We start from the raw sequence: 15,906 nt of genomic DNA on the forward strand, positions 1-15,906 counted from the left end.
CTTCACACTTCCTCAATTGGAGTATTTTTCCCAATTTCTTCACAATATGATCTCCAATACCCTTTCTTCACTTCCCTTATTGTTCCTCTAGTTTCTGCTTGAGCCTTTATATATTATCATGTTTTCCCAATTGTGAGTTTTCCATTTTAAATGCGTTCCTTTTCCTTTTAACTGCAATTGCACACTCCTCATTCCATCATGGAACTATTTCCTCCTCTGGCTTTTCTTTAAGTGGGAGTATAGTTCTTAGGAAACTGCTGTTATTGCATAAATTGGTCTGGTTTTACTGGTTGTGTGACGGTAAATTCAAAATAAACACCAATGAAAAACCTGATAAATATGGCAGCAATTATTTTAGATCTCATTTAACCTGACAGTTGAGGAAACAGCAGTAATAATATCACAGACCAGAGGATAAGGATGAAGATTAACACAGCTTTGTATATTGCCGGAACCATACTTCTCAACATAGCAGGTAAAATCTATACCATGAAAAAATTTGATAAGTTTAATGAAGCGTTTAATTAAATTGTTTAATAACTGACAAGCAATTGAATTCCTAAAAAAAATGTGTGCACACATCCACAACAGACTTGACTGAATTTTTATTTCTCATGATACATCTAAAACCTTACAATCTAAAGACTTGTGATTAAATGCTTGAAATTGCATTTGTAGTTAACTTTTAGAAGCTAAAAGATAGTTTTGATTTGTTTGATATTTTGGTCTTTTTATAAATCCCATACTTTTCAAATAGTGATAATAACAATAAAAATTCATAGTGTCCAAACTTTTGACCGTCTATTATATTACTGTTTTATGATTGTAAGTACTGTATATTATAATCATTTTAATATTTTGATATTTCAATAATAAATATTGTATTTAAAATTACAACTAGCTAACAGTTTATAACTAGATAATTTTTTCATAGATTGATTTAAATTGATATATGTCTAAAGTCAAGTCACATTTAAAAAAAGGTTTTAAAGCATATTTAATGTTTATAGAGCAGAATCAATTATGGAAACTCAACAATGAGGACTGCTCTGATTCTGCTGTAACACAGCTCTAAATGACAATAGTGTCATTATTTAAAATGATAAAATCTGTCAAATATGATAATATTAATAATTATTTTTAAATTAAATAATAGAGTCCATGGTTCAAAAGTAATGGCATACACTACAAGTGAAAAACTACAAAGGACTACAAAACATGGCACAGAACTGGAAATAACAAAAGTGCACACAAGACAAGGGGAACACAAGACAGGAATCATGACAAAAATAGCAAAAATTATCTGCCAATGGGGTACGAAAAATTTACTTGTTTTCCATTTGAATTAAGATTTTATTTTCTTACCCCATTGGCAGATAATTTTGTTTGGTTTAACTTAACTAAACTTAATTTAATGTTTTTTTTTTCTTTCTTTTTTTTTTTTGAAAACAAGATATCATTTCTTATGTCATTTTACTTATCTAGTAAATGCTTCGTGATTTAAGAATTTGTAGATATTTGGACTGGGAAACAAGACAAAAATACAAAGTAAGAAAAGCAGGGGCGTCGGACTGGGGGTAAAACCAGTACTGATTACCAGGGCCCCAAGAGGAGGGAGGGCCCTTGAAAAGTCTGGAATATTTTTTATTTTATTTAAATGATATTTTCATTTCCTAATTAAATTTCCTAATGAATGTTGGATTAAATGTAAAGTTAGTGTATTGGCTGAATAACTTGGTTGATTGACTGACTACATTTTGTATACAAAAAAGTAAAGACTATCTAAGGTCTCACGGTCCCACCCCTTGCTAATGCGCCAAATGATTTAGTCCATCTGCACGCATTGTGTTTATGTTAGTTAGTTGAGCATCTGGTGGAGTGCAAACTTATGCTGTAGAAATGTCTTTCTCAAAGAAAGCCAAATCAGACCACCAAAAAAGAAAGGAAAGACAGGAGAAGGAAAGAAAATAAAATGAGGGGAAACAACTGGTAACTGACTTCTTTTCAAAGAAAGGTGAGCACAAACTAGAACATGAAATCTACAGTGCTAAACTGCTTGAATATCTCTGCGATCGTTAGTGCTAAAAATGAACTGAGACAACCCATTGAAAGAGCAGAACATGTACTTTCAGATGATAATTTGATTATACATGTAATCTGAGGTAAAGGCTAATCAGGACTGCCTATGCATAGGGCCCGGGATCTGTGCTACACCCCTGAAGAAAAGCATTTTTTGCAGTGTAGTCTTTTATACATTGAAACTTCAGTATCAGTCAAAAACGGAGAACTTGTAAAGCAGAAGTATATGAGATGCAGTTCTATTATGTAGCAGAAACACTGCCAGTGTGAAAGCATAATGTAAGCCTGCTGCTAATTCACATACACACTGCATTTAAAACTGGCCTAATTTAGTTAAAGATTTTTACTGCATTCATGTTATTACTATGAAATAATTTAAATGGGATTTTGGCTAAAAATCCATAAATACCATTATTCAGGTGAAGGTTTTATCTTGTTTTCATGCCAATGGTACGTGCCAGCACTGATGTTAGAGTTTGTAACACTTTATCAGCTCTGTACAAATGACTGTCTGTGTCTTTGACCACCCACACAGGTTCCCTCTGCCAGTTAGATGGTAAGTTGTCATAATGACCATAAAACTCTTGTTCCACGCAGAATGTGTTTTCTATGTCTGTGAGGCATTTTAAGGAATTCTCAAATTACTTTTTCTCTCATTAGTATGTGGTCAAGTCACCCTAAAAAGTAGGATTATTGGAGGGGTGGATGCAAAGCGAGGGTCTTGGCCGTGGCAAGTCAGCATTCATCATAGGTTCTTTGGAGGCCATTTCTGTGGTGGGAGTCTAATCAATAAAGACTGGGTTTTATCTGCAGCTCACTGCTTCAATAAGTATGTTGGCATCTTAAATTAAACTTAAAGGGATAGTTCACCCAAAAAATTACAATTATCCCATGATTTACTCACCCTCAAATCATCCTAGGTGTATATGACATTCTTCTTTCAGACAAATGCAATCGGAGTTATATTATAAAATATACTGGCTCTTCCAGGCTTTATAATGGCAGTGAATTTTTTTTCTGCTTTGAAGTCCCTAACCCTAAGCTAGTTATTTTACTTTGTAAAGTTTTAAATATGGATATTTTTCTTACACAAACGCATTGCTTCACTTCGGAAGGCCTTTATAAACCCCATGGAGCCGTGATGGATAGATGCACTTTTATGATGGATGGATGTACTTTTATGATGGATAGATGCAGTTTTGTGGACTTCAAAACAGAAATGGCCATTCACTGCCATTATAAAGCTTGGAAGAGCCAGGACATTTTTTATTATTTAACTCCGATTGTATTTGTCTGAAAGAAGAATGTCATATAAACTAAGGATGACTTAAGGGTCAGTAATCATCGGCTAATTTTCATTTTTGGGTGAACTATCACACTAACAATTGTTCAGTTGTAAATTGATAATAGTGGGATTAAAGTAGACTTTCTCTATTTACAGCTACAGTGCGTCTGACATTGTAATGTACTTCGGGCGTCGGAGCCAATCAGGCTCAAACCCTTATGAGACATACAGGACAGCGAGTCGAGTTATCAAGCATCCTGACTATAACAATCTCAAGTTTTCCAACGACATAGCACTGGTCCAGCTCTCTTCTTCTGTGAATTTCTCTAACATTATTAAGCCAGTCTGTCTGGCGGCTGCTGGTAGTGTATTTGCTGGAGGTACAGAGAGCTGGGTGACTGGATGGGGAACCCTTCAGCCTGGAGGTGAGTGAATATTTGCTTGCAAAACTATTCAGAAATTTACAGTAAATGGCCATTAAAAGCTGCCAAAATTGTCCTCTGATCTGTGTGACAGGCAAGAATCATGACATACTGCAGGAGGTGATGATACCAATTGTCAACAACGATGCCTGTTATAATGCTTATGGAGAGAATATCACAAACGAAGTGATTTGTGCTGGATTTTTAAATGTGGGAGGGAAAAGTCCATGTCTGGTAAGACATCATTCATTTGAACCCATTTTAATCTAAAACAATTTACAAAACTAGTTTCTGGTCACCCGCACACTTCACACTGCCAAACCTAGTTGCTCAGTTAAATGCAACTGAAATGCAAGTCACTGGCTACAGTTATTTTGAGAGTCAAACAGCAAGGTATGGCAAAATGGATACCCGTGGCTCCTGACGACACATCAAGGTCTTATGAAGCTAAACACTTAGTCTGTGCAATAAAACTAAACATTATTTACAATATTATTACCTGTAATCCATAGCCTCAACTCAGGCAAACGGTCCGGAGCGCGTTTACGAGAGTGATGATGCAAAACAATTTGTTATTTTTAAGAAACTGGATGAACTATTTCACCAAATTGGACTGAACCATCTGCAACAGTTAGCAGCAGTCAGCACAGATCTACAAGTTACTCGATCAAAACTCAAATGTATTTTTTTCAAATGTACACAGAATTTATGTTTTTGATGTACTTTGCTGAAAAGCATAAAGTATAACAAATAAAACGTATTGGAAATATAACAGGTTTCCAAAGGCAGTAGTTCTCGAGTCAATCGAAGTTCGCTGATAATGGTTTCTCATGGTTCTCAGGAAAAAAGTAAGTTGATTAAGACTTGTTTATTGACTTAATATGCTTTAGACATGTAAAATATCTGCGTTTCACATCATTAGTGGGTGCTTTAATTAATCGGTTATTTGAACTTGTTCATTGAAATAAACCATTTCGTCCTATCACATCCTGTCTATGTTCATTCACATGTGCAGATGTTTGCATATCTACCTATGCAGCAGCATGAGAAACCCTCCAACTTCCCCAGCTAGTTTTACTACAGGGTTATTTCATGAATGTTACATGTGCAGCAGCAGCATGTCTTATATGCTCACAGCAATGTCTGTGAATGTATTGGCAGTAGTGAATCTCTGTATTTGCTCTGCAGCAGCATAGCAGATCTATTCCACTAAGACCAAATACATTAACATTGCCATATCCATTACCATGCTAATCTCTTCAGGAGTTGTCAAGACAGAAATATCTAAATTAAACCAAACTTATTCGAAAAAGTTACTTTTGAACATATGTCATCATAATAAAAACGACCTAAAATGACAGACCATCTTTGGGGAAAAAATTGAATTTGAAGCGCAATTAGAATAATTTTTTGTTTTGATCGCGTCCCATTCATTTACATGGAGAGAACAGGGACCTATACTGCAGCCAGCAACCAGGGGGCGATCAAAATGTTTGGCTTCACTTTTCAGGATGTGTGTGGCACACTTCGAACATTTTTAAACTCTTGATGACAACAGAAAAACACTTAGTGCTTCAACTGCAAAAAAAATTTAAATGGTTAAAAAGATCTTTGGTGGACACATGGCTGACATACTTTTACCATTGGGCTACACTGGTGCATACTTGTGTCTGTAACAATTATTCACTGTGTATTGTCAGAAATATAAATGCTGAATGTTTGTCAATACCAGGGAGACTCTGGAGGTCCATTGGTCAGTAGGAACAGCTCCCGGTGGATTCAGTCCGGCATTGTGAATTTTGGTAAAGCACGATGTGATGACCCCAGATATCCCACTGTGTATGCCAGAGTTTCTCAGTTCCAAAACTGGATCACGTCTTTCATGGGCAGCAACCCTCCTGGATTTGTTGTGTTCAACTCCAGTGGATTCAGAAGTTCACTCAACCTCCTTTTGTTACCCATTTCTCTCACATTCTCCATCATTCCTTTCACCTTATCCTTGCATCTCTCTTCCAAAAGATAGTTTGAACAGTGATTCTAATGGTTCTTTGACGAAAAGGACCATTGTGCTATACATGCTCTCACACATAGGTGAAGAGAGCAGTTATATTGTTATTTTTATCATTTATTCTTTATCTTCAAAATCTTTTGTAACAAAAAACTTTACTATCACTTTATATAACGCGTTGTTCATTATAAACGTGGGATTATGAATTATATTGAGAACGTCGTACATAGAAAACACATACAAAGTGTAAAAATAGCCTCATTCATCGTGAAGCCTGCAGCAAGCGATTTGCAAAGATTAATATAAAGGTCAATAAAACGTTACACACACTTCAGTTCTTCTGGAGGTGCAGCAGGAACACGAATAGTTGGTACTGATCCTTTTTTCAGGAGCAGCTTCTTAGCAAATAACCAGCTTTTTACTGATCCTCGTTTGTAAAGCAGTCTGGTGAAATGATTCGCGCAAACATGAAAGCATTGACGTTGATCGTGGGGAATATTCCCTTCGAAAACAAACTCAGCCACTGCGTCTTCAGCTGTATGGATTTAGGAACATCAATATGACTGCTGTGTTCTTTATTACACCCAAGAACAGAACACCACAATCGCTTAGACACCAATCTACTCAGTGTTCCATCTATCAACAATGAACGCGCCGGTCGGGTCTGTGTTGAAACGCTGCTGTCAATCAACCATCATGGGAGGGGCGTCGATTTTGTTACGTCACAATATCAACAGTTTGATTTGAGATGGGAGGAAACATATAAGAAGATAAAAAAAAACCCACTGGATGGATTTTTATCATTTTATGATGGTTGTGTACAGGCACTGCCAACACACATTTCAGTACAATCAACTTGTAAAAGTGCATGTACCATTATATGACCCCTTTAAAATATCAGTAACATTTTAACATTAAATTGATTCAGTGACTGAGTAACAGATGAGACCGCTGTATGCAGCCTGAGCATCCAATAACAAAAGGACTTAAAGGTGATATGTGAATGCTGGCATTCTCTGCTCATTTAGTGGATATATTTGAATCTAAATCTACTTATCAACACTTTTTTTGTTTAATAGCCAACTTGTCATTACGAGGTAACTTAACAGCGTAGATCAAGCAGCTCAAACAATGTAAACAAATGAATGGTGGGGAGGGGTGTGTTGATGCATTAACAGGAACGATGGGTTAATGTGTAAATTATTTCATTTGTGTACTGCATATTTTTGAAGTTATATTCAGTTCATACTAGGGGTTTATTTAAATGTTTGTTTTTACACGTTGTAACGACTGAGACAAGTATTTGTTATAGTTTAACAAATGATATTTAGAACTCACTCTGGGATCTCTGGCCCCATCCCCTCCAAACAGGGCAAGAAGGTCTTACCATGACCACGATCAGATAAGTTGACTCTTAGCAATGTGAACAGGGGGCTCTGCCACAAGACCTACAGATATTAGAACAGACTCTCCTGCATTCATTTATCGATGAACTGATTAACAAATGAAATTAACATGCATTCAAGAACATTTTGTGAATGATTTACTGTCTTTTGTTGTGTCTTTTAATACTATAATTTTTTTATACTATTATCTCTTTGATACTATGTATTTTATTATAGAACCAACAGTCAATGTAACTTCACCGATACCATGTTTGGTCTCTATAAATTGGTACTTTGAAGATCGAAATAGCTTCGACTCACAACAGCCATGTGCTCACTCAGGAGAGAGAGGACTCTCTCAACCACAAAAGCATCAAGGACAACCTCAGGAGTTCAACGCCTTCCTTCAATGCAGAAGTCGTCCATCGCAACTCCCATCATTTGCCCTGTGTGCTCTCTCCGGCCCAGGGCCGGTAGGCCACAATCTGCCCTCCAGCCATGAGAACAGCGTAGAAATAACCATGCAAGTTCATCATATCTTCTCAATCCAGCGGAGAAGAAAATGATTGCAACTTGTACAGTAACATTTGCTGGCTGGCTCCCAAGTCAAGAAGGCAATTTCACTGGTTACTACTTATTTTTAAGTGTATTCATTTGCATTTCCCTCCATATTTGAAATGTTACCTAATTTATTTTAATACACAGTACAATTTAAGGCATACGGATCAGCTCTTCTTTTATGTACCCAGAATTTGCAAAGAAGTAGGTCGTCGTGCGTTTAAATTTAAAGCTCCATCAGACTGGAACAATCTTCCCTGCTCGCTCAGGTCTATAACTACCTTTTATGTTTTCAAATCATCTCTTCTTACTTATTTTCAAACACCGTGTTCCTGTTTCTGATCTCTCTTTCTTTTAATTTTAATTGTATTTATTATTTTTGTTTATATTGTACATGTTTGCATTTATGTACCTGTATACGTATAGTGAAGTGTGTAAGCATATTTATACCTTGTTTTTGTATTTCCATGTTCACAGATGGCTCACTGATTTTCTTTGATTATAGTATGGGATAAAAGGGAAGGGATTAGGTTTGTGGGAGCATTGTTAGTGCGTGCGTGTATGTGAATGTTACTGTATTTAAATGTTTGTTATAGTCTTGTGTTGTATTTACTTTAATTATGATTTTCCATTTTGATGCTGGTTTCTTTGTAATGTAAAGGACCCCCTCGAAAATGAGATGGTGCATCTCAAGGGGTTATCCTTGAAAATAAAGAATAAAGAATAAAGAATTTGACACTCACGGATCCATCAACGACTTCCATTTTCGACCGCTTCAAGAATTGTGTCCACTGCACAGACCATGCAAGTATCAATTTTAATGAGGTGCTCTGAAAAAGCTGATGGTTCTTTTCATAGTTAAATGGATCTTTTCCATAGTTCCATTTCCTGCTTCCAGTTCCATTCTATCACTCACCATTTTACCTATGCATGCATGTATGTATGTATGTATGTATGTATGTATGTATGTATGTTTAGTTTAGTTATGTTTGTGATTTAGTTAATAAAACTTGTTCACAATATGTATTTGGCTCTGATTCTCTGTTTGCAACAAAGTCCATTTTACGATCTTGATCTTGTTACATGCTCTAAATGCTGTACATGCTAAGAAATAATAATTTTTTGGTGGCCATGAAAGATACGCTTTTCTTAGAATAAATGAATAATCAAAAGAGTTCGTTGGAACTGATTAATTGATTGTAATATTAATTTAGCTACCTCAAGTTAATCCAATTAACTGACCCAAATATTAATAATTAATCATAATTGATAATTATGAGTTATTATTAATATTTCCCCTTTGAGCTAACTTGTTACAATGTTTCACAATCTGATTTTGTCTTGTGTTGGAATTGGGGAGGCAATCAAAGACCTTAAAGGGCCCCTATTATGGATTTTTGCAAATGACCTTTCATGTAGTGTGTAACATAGCTCTAAGTTAATGAAAACATCCAGCAAAGTTTTAAATCTGAAAGTGCACCGTATATAAAGTTATTGTCTTTTAAACGTAAGAGTCGACAAAATATGGAAGCCTGTATTAGATTACTTTGGAATGTGATAAATATATACTGGGTCTTATACTTATTTGTAACTCTTAATTTATTCATATGATGTTACCACTGTGATCTGCCTGGAACTCCTCTATCCTATGTATCAGGAATACTAAACTGTAACTAGAGTTGCTTCACTTTTATGAATTTTGGTATACCGTGCTAATGTTTCCATTTTGGACCTCTGTTCAGTAAAAAAAATAAAACAAAAAAAAACCCAACTAAGAGTGGACTCTGAGTCAATGAAATGAATTGTTTTTCAAACGAGTCATAGGCCGTTTCGTTGTGACATCATATTGCCCGCCCACTTAATGCGCGTGCAGACACCGGGGAAAACTTGAACCTCAAACCGGCAGCTGATTCCTGTGGATACTGGTCTGGATAGCATCATGTCGAGAAGATGCTGTGCTCTACAATGTGAAGGTAAAGCCAATTTTTTTTTTTTTTTTTCACTGCCGAAGGACAAGCATGCGAAGAATCAGTGGTTAAAATTCATCTTTACCACAATGCCACAGCAGTATAATCCTAAACTTTTGCTGTGTTCCCTTTATTTTACTGAAGACTGCTTCTCAAATCTCGGAGTTCAATGCAGGATTCGCAAACCGTTTGCTCTTGAAACATGGTGTTCAAAATACTTAGTTTTGAGTTTTATATTGTGTAACTTAGGTCTCCTGCTATAAGACAATAAGTTATGACAACAATTAATTACTGTCTTATTGAAATACTTCTGCTAATCAGTTGGGGGCCACGATTACCTATAACTGTGTCTATTAATGCAGATTGTCTGTCGTTCTCACTGAGGAAATATTTGTTTTACCAACGTTTATGTTACATCAGATCATTCACTCTAGAGCTTGGCTAATGTATATTGTATACATGCACTGTTGAGTTTCCACATGTTCACCGCAATATATTAGAAAAATATTCGGTAAATAAATTAGTACAAGTAAAATAATCGGTTTGTTGATGGACATGCACTTGTTAATGCTGATGGTGATGGTGAGGACATACAGTTGCATCATCTCATATAATGTACCTCAAACTGAGTAGTGTAGCTGAGTCCTGCTGGAGTCGTCCTTGCAATGGAGGTTTGGGTTGAATAACAGTTGTTTGAATGTTTCATCACCGGACTTGCGCTCGCTTTGATATAGTTTACAGTGTAGGAAGCATAGACAGTAAAAGAAATGGACACAGCGACCCCATTGGATTCAACGGAGACAAAGTGAAGTCAATTAGAAACTCTTACTTCCTGGGGGTCGAGCGTACTGCGCAGACTCAAACTGAGCTTGACGACGTAGATGTGACGTGAGCAACCCGTCTGTCTCCTAGTAGCTGTGCCAAGAGAAATCTGAATCATTCCCTTCCGAAACTTGCAGAGACGGAGAGTGTGAGTAGGAGGTGTCCATGAGCTAGCAGCAGGAGCAACTTTTGCTATGTATTCTGATTAATTATTTTGTCACTTTGCCTCCACGTCCCCCCGATTGCACGCGAGCTTCTACTCCTGTCCATACGGTAATTCTCTACTGTGCAACAGAGAGTCGCGTGGTTATGACGCAATCGTTAGCCTATTTTTACAAAAATTGCTTCTACGGGGCCATAATGTAAGCTACAAGGTAATGGAGCCTTTTATACATTTTCGTGTTTCTTTAGAAATAAATAATTGACAAATGGAGTCTTTAAACGCCTCAGTTGTAAAGTTATTCACTGTCAAAGTGACGCCAAAATGAATGGGAGTCAATGGGATGCTAACAGCAGGTGGGGGTCCGCTAGCCAATGGCGGCGCCCAGGGCTACTTCAAAATAATATAAAACCCTGCCCCCCTGGTAGGAAGCCTTAGGACAAGCAGAGCTGACGTTGTTATGGCAATGGGCGGTTTTGTTTTTGACACGCTGTACACGGTAGGCCAATCACAACAGACTGAACTGTCTGGCCAATCAGAGCAGAGTATATTGCGGAAAGGTGGGATTTAGAGAGATTGATTCATTTGACGAGTCGTTTGAGAGTCATTGAAAATGTGATGATGTGCAAATGTATATTATGAAAACAGTTTTTTCTACCTTTGATGCATGTAAACATGTTGTAGGAGACTCCACAACAACATTAGGAAACTTTAAAATAGCATAATAGGGGCACTTTAAGAAATTACCTTCTCATTCGAAGTGCTCACGCTGATTTTTTTTTTTTCTTTTGAATTTTGTAGCCTATAGTACAAAAGGAAAGAAAGGCTAATATTTTCAGTTGTGTATATATTTTTGAAAGCAAAAACATAATTTATGTTTATAATATTTACCGTCTCTTTTTTTGGGGGGGGGTAATGAAACATTCCAAAACTATATATCTTTAAAACTAAAAGAGAGGACGAGGGGACACACACACGGTTTATAAGGACTTTTTTCCCTAAAAAGTTCCAACCTGATTTATGGGGACCCACCTTTCCCTTTGTCATAGAGATTAATAAGAAATATTAAACTGCTCCTTATGGCATGGGCAGTGGTGTAACAAGTCAATCTCGGGCCCATATGCAAAAAACATTTTTACGGGCCCCCTTAACTCCGCCCCCCAAGTACATCGAAGAGACATTTATAGACGTTCACTGTAGTGTATCAAGAAAATACCATACCAAACAATACCATAAAAAAAAACACTCTACCCAACAACTTTTCACAACCAGAACAGAACAAAAACAAGTATAAAACAACCAGCCAATGTCAATAATAAACTACTGATCTTGGCACGGCGGCCCAAAATGTAAAAACATAAAACTACTCACTTATTTTAGTTGCATTCTCCGGGCCTTTCTTTCGGCAAATTCATCCACGATGTCACTGGTGTTTAATTCACAGCTTCGTGCATTCTTAATGGAAAGAATTGCCAGTCCCGATAGTCTGTTTTGCGACATGGTGCTCCGCAAATAATTTTTTATTAGCTTCAGTTTTGAAAATGCGCTCCGCTGAAGCAACAGTAACAGGGATGGTAAAAAAGAGAACTAAAATGGTGCACGTCACTGAAGCTAGATGTGATAGGGTTGTTCTCAACAATCAAAAACTGGCCAGATCTTGAACTGTTGTCATCCCAGAGATTTGTCTTTTAAAGGCTGCACGGAATGCAATCAATTGTTGTGGAAGGGCTGGAGACAAGTCTTGGTTGTATCTCTCCACTAACCTCTGTGCCCCTTCGTATATCGCGTTCTTCTCCTCAGTTGCAAGTATACGTGGCTGGACCACTCTAAACAAATCGGCAACGGATCGCAAAGCTGAAAATCACAGACTCAGCTGGGAAATTATAATGTCTAGGCAAGCGTTAAAAACATTTACCTTGAAGTAACTTTCAGCATCAGCCAAACGCTCATCCTGACAGAATTCATCGAAATGGCGCTTTGCCCTTCTAATTCTTTCATTTTCAAAGGTTTGTTTCAATCCCCACTTCTCAGCATGAATTGTGCGGTTGCTTTTGCCTCCTCAAAATTTTCCCTGAACCCTGTCAACTCCACGATGGCAGTGTCAAGTAATTCTGTAGCTTTAAGAAGATCAGCATAATTTGCCTATAGCATTTTTGAAATGACATTGATCTGTTCCAAGACTTCACTTTGAAGAACTATAATAAAAACAAAGTCAAATCTTTCCATCAGCTTTATCAAAGCCATAGACTCGTTGCACTCATCTGTCTTTTTACTGGTAAGTGAAATTTTGGCCAGGGCCTTCAACACATCAACATATCTGTATCTGATTGCAGACACGGCATCATTGCGCGATGCCCACCTAGTAGTGCAGTTTTTCAGCGTGACACCTGCACCCGGAGTGGGTTTTTCAGTAATCTCAACCAATACATTCCACCTCTTTATACTGTGTGCAAAAAACACGTATAATTTTTCCATGGTGTTGTAAAACTTTGTCAGCTCTGTTATTGACTTAACTGAATCAGTGAGGACCAGATTTAAGTTATGGGCAGCACAGTGTACATATGTGGCATTTGGTTGTCTCTCCTGTATCCTTGCCTGAACTCCCGTGTATATGCCACTCATGTTCGCAGCCCCATCAAATACTTGGCCACGGTATTTTGAAATATCAAGACCTTTTTCCTCAACCGAACGTAAAATTTCATTGGCTACTGTGCCAGCGGACGAGTCAGGCATTTGCTGGAATCCCAGAAAAGACTTGTTGATTTTCACAGCCATTGCAGCACCTTGGCTATCTCTCTCTATGGTTACATACCGAAAGATTTGACTCATCTGATCCACTTTAGATACATCTTGAGTCGTATCCATGATCACTGAGAAAAAACGGCGCAGCTTTAATTTCACTGATAATTTCTTTCTGGACAGACTCCGAGAGTATACTAATCAGTTCATTTAGGATTTCTGGGCTGAGATACTTAACGGAACCAGCAGGGCAACTGAGCAGCTCCTTCAAATATGGATCATATTTGGCCAGTAGGTCGATGATGGAGAGAAAATTACCTTTGTTGACACTTTTAGTGTCTTCGAAGTGTCCCCGAAATGCAAGGTTGTTTGATGCCAGAGTTAAAGTGACATTAATGATCCGGTCTAGAACCTGCCTCCAAAAATTAACTTGTTGACGGATTTGCTGTTCTGATGCCTCGTCGATAGTTCCATGCAGACGCCACTGATCATAAACACTGCAAGCTGCTACATGGCACTCTGCGCCTTCATGCTTGGAAATATTATTTGACAGGGTCTGCCATGTTCTTATTCCTTGTGTCCATGCCATGTTGTAGCTTTTGTGACTGCGGTCTGCAAATAACCAGCATGGTTCACAATATGCAGCGTCAAGCTTAGGCGAGTAACACAGCCAAGATCTTGGTAGCTGAATACCAGCTTTTGTTGTGGTGGAGTAAAAACTCGTCGAAAAGCACCCTTTTTTTTTATTTGGCGCGGCGATGCGTCATGTAAAAAATGACGGCGTAGTTCTACGGCAGCCGCGGAGTGCAAAAAATAATAAACGCACACAAGAAATGATGGAGAAATTAGACATTACGGAGAAATAAGAAATTACTACACATGACATGCATACAAAAATATATTTATTGTGGCCACAAATAAAAAATGTATTCCCTCGTTTACGCCACTGGGCGTAAACGAGGGATTAATTCAGACGCTACGCCACTGGGCGTAAAAATATGACTACTCAGAATTCAATTCTAATGAAACAGTCTGGAATAATGAAGACCTGACAAACTAAAGCACTGGACAGGGCAGGAGTGGGCGTTTCCTGATTTAATTATGATTTATGAGGACTACCCTGGTTTATCTGGACATCACTCACTTACACACACACACCTATTCCTTAATTATGAGGACTACCCTTGTTTATCTGGACATCACCTACTAGCACACACATCATTAAACATGAGCATCATAGTTTAACTTTACTCATGAGAGTACCACATCACTTAAGTTTGTTTCAATGCCAGCATATAGAAAAACAAAACAAAACAAGAAATTATCAGCAATTGTTCGACCTGGCTTAAATTTAAGAGAGATTTCAGAAAACAAACCTGGGTTTGTAATGTGAGATTTAGCAGTTGTGAAGTGAGTGAAGAGCAAAGAGAGGAGAGGGGAAGTGAAATATGGAAATATTTTAGCTTTAAAAATGAAGAAATTCAAAAACCAAAAGGAGACTTTACTATTTAACCATCACTGACAAATGCAGTCACTCCCCCCTTTAACTGGACATCATTAACCATATGAATCATACACACACACACAATACCCTAACTAACCCTTGAACAAGGACATTCTGGGTTTAACTGGACTTCACTCTCACACACTCACTCAAACACCTAACTAACCCTTGATTAGGAGGACACTTTGGGTTTAACTGGACCTCACGCTCTCTCACACACACACACACACACACACACCTAACTAACCCTTGATTACCAGGACATTCTGGGTTTAACTGGACCTCACTCTCACACACACACACTCTCAAACACCTAACTAACCCTTGATTACGAGGACATTCTGGGTTTGACTGGACCTCACTCTCACATACACACACACACACTCAAACACCTAACTAACCCTTGATTACGAGGACATTCTGGGTTTAACTGGACCTCACTCTCTCTCTCTCTCTCTCTCACACACACACACACACACACACACACACACACACACACACACACACACACACACACACACACACACACACACACACACACACACACACACACACACACACACACACCTAACTAACCCTTGATTACCAGGACATTCTGGGTTTAACTGGACCTCACTCTCACACACACACTCTCAAACACACACAAACACCTAACTAACCCTTGATTACGAGGACATTCTGGGTTTGACTGGACCTCACTCTCACATTACATTTACATTTACATTTAGTCATTTAGCAGACGCCCTTATCCAAAGCGACTTACAAATTAGGACTAAGTTCAGCGAGTCATCATAAAGAGGCAAAAGCAACAACAACGCAGGAAGTGCTCAAAATACGAAGTTCTGGTATTATTCAGAGTAGCATAAGCCTGATAAGTGATGTTTCAAAGGGAAAGGATTTTTTTTTTATTTTTTTTTTATTTTTTTTTTATAAGGTTAAGTGCTCACGGAAGAGATTGGTTTTCAGCTGTTTTTTGA

General features: G+C 37.7%; 2 protein-coding genes across 2 annotated transcripts in view; one reads left to right on the forward strand and one right to left on the reverse strand.

Moving 5' to 3' along the window:
- The window catches only part of abcc13 (ATP-binding cassette, sub-family C (CFTR/MRP), member 13), a 51,434-nt gene that overhangs the window by 28,808 nt on the left and 6,720 nt on the right, over window positions 1-15,906 (reverse strand). The window lies entirely within an intron of this gene.
- Window positions 337-8,759, forward strand: LOC309509281 (chymotrypsinogen A-like). The gene is made up of 6 exons (XM_082183928.1): window positions 337-475; window positions 2,615-2,635; window positions 2,740-2,908; window positions 3,521-3,789; window positions 3,881-4,020; window positions 5,519-8,759. Exons 1-6 carry the CDS (start codon window positions 421-423, stop codon window positions 5,807-5,809), a joined length of 945 nt encoding a protein of 314 aa, XP_082040054.1. The 5' UTR covers window positions 337-420; the 3' UTR covers window positions 5,810-8,759.

Source organism: Leuciscus leuciscus (genome assembly GCF_965113295.1).
Source record: "Leuciscus leuciscus genome assembly, chromosome: 11".
NCBI lineage: Eukaryota > Metazoa > Chordata > Actinopteri > Cypriniformes > Leuciscidae > Leuciscus > Leuciscus leuciscus.

Bases quoted from the DNA above. Each gene is read 5' to 3' on its own strand.
- LOC309509281 (XM_082183928.1), top strand. From the start codon at position 421: ATGAAGATTAACACAGCTTTGTATATTGCCGGAACCATACTTCTCAAC. The intron at 476-2,614 runs GTAAAATCTATA...CCACCCACACAG, and splicing joins CATACTTCTCAACATAGCAG to GTTCCCTCTGCCAGTTAGAT. The intron at 2,909-3,520 runs GTATGTTGGCAT...CTCTATTTACAG, and splicing joins GCAGCTCACTGCTTCAATAA to CTACAGTGCGTCTGACATTG.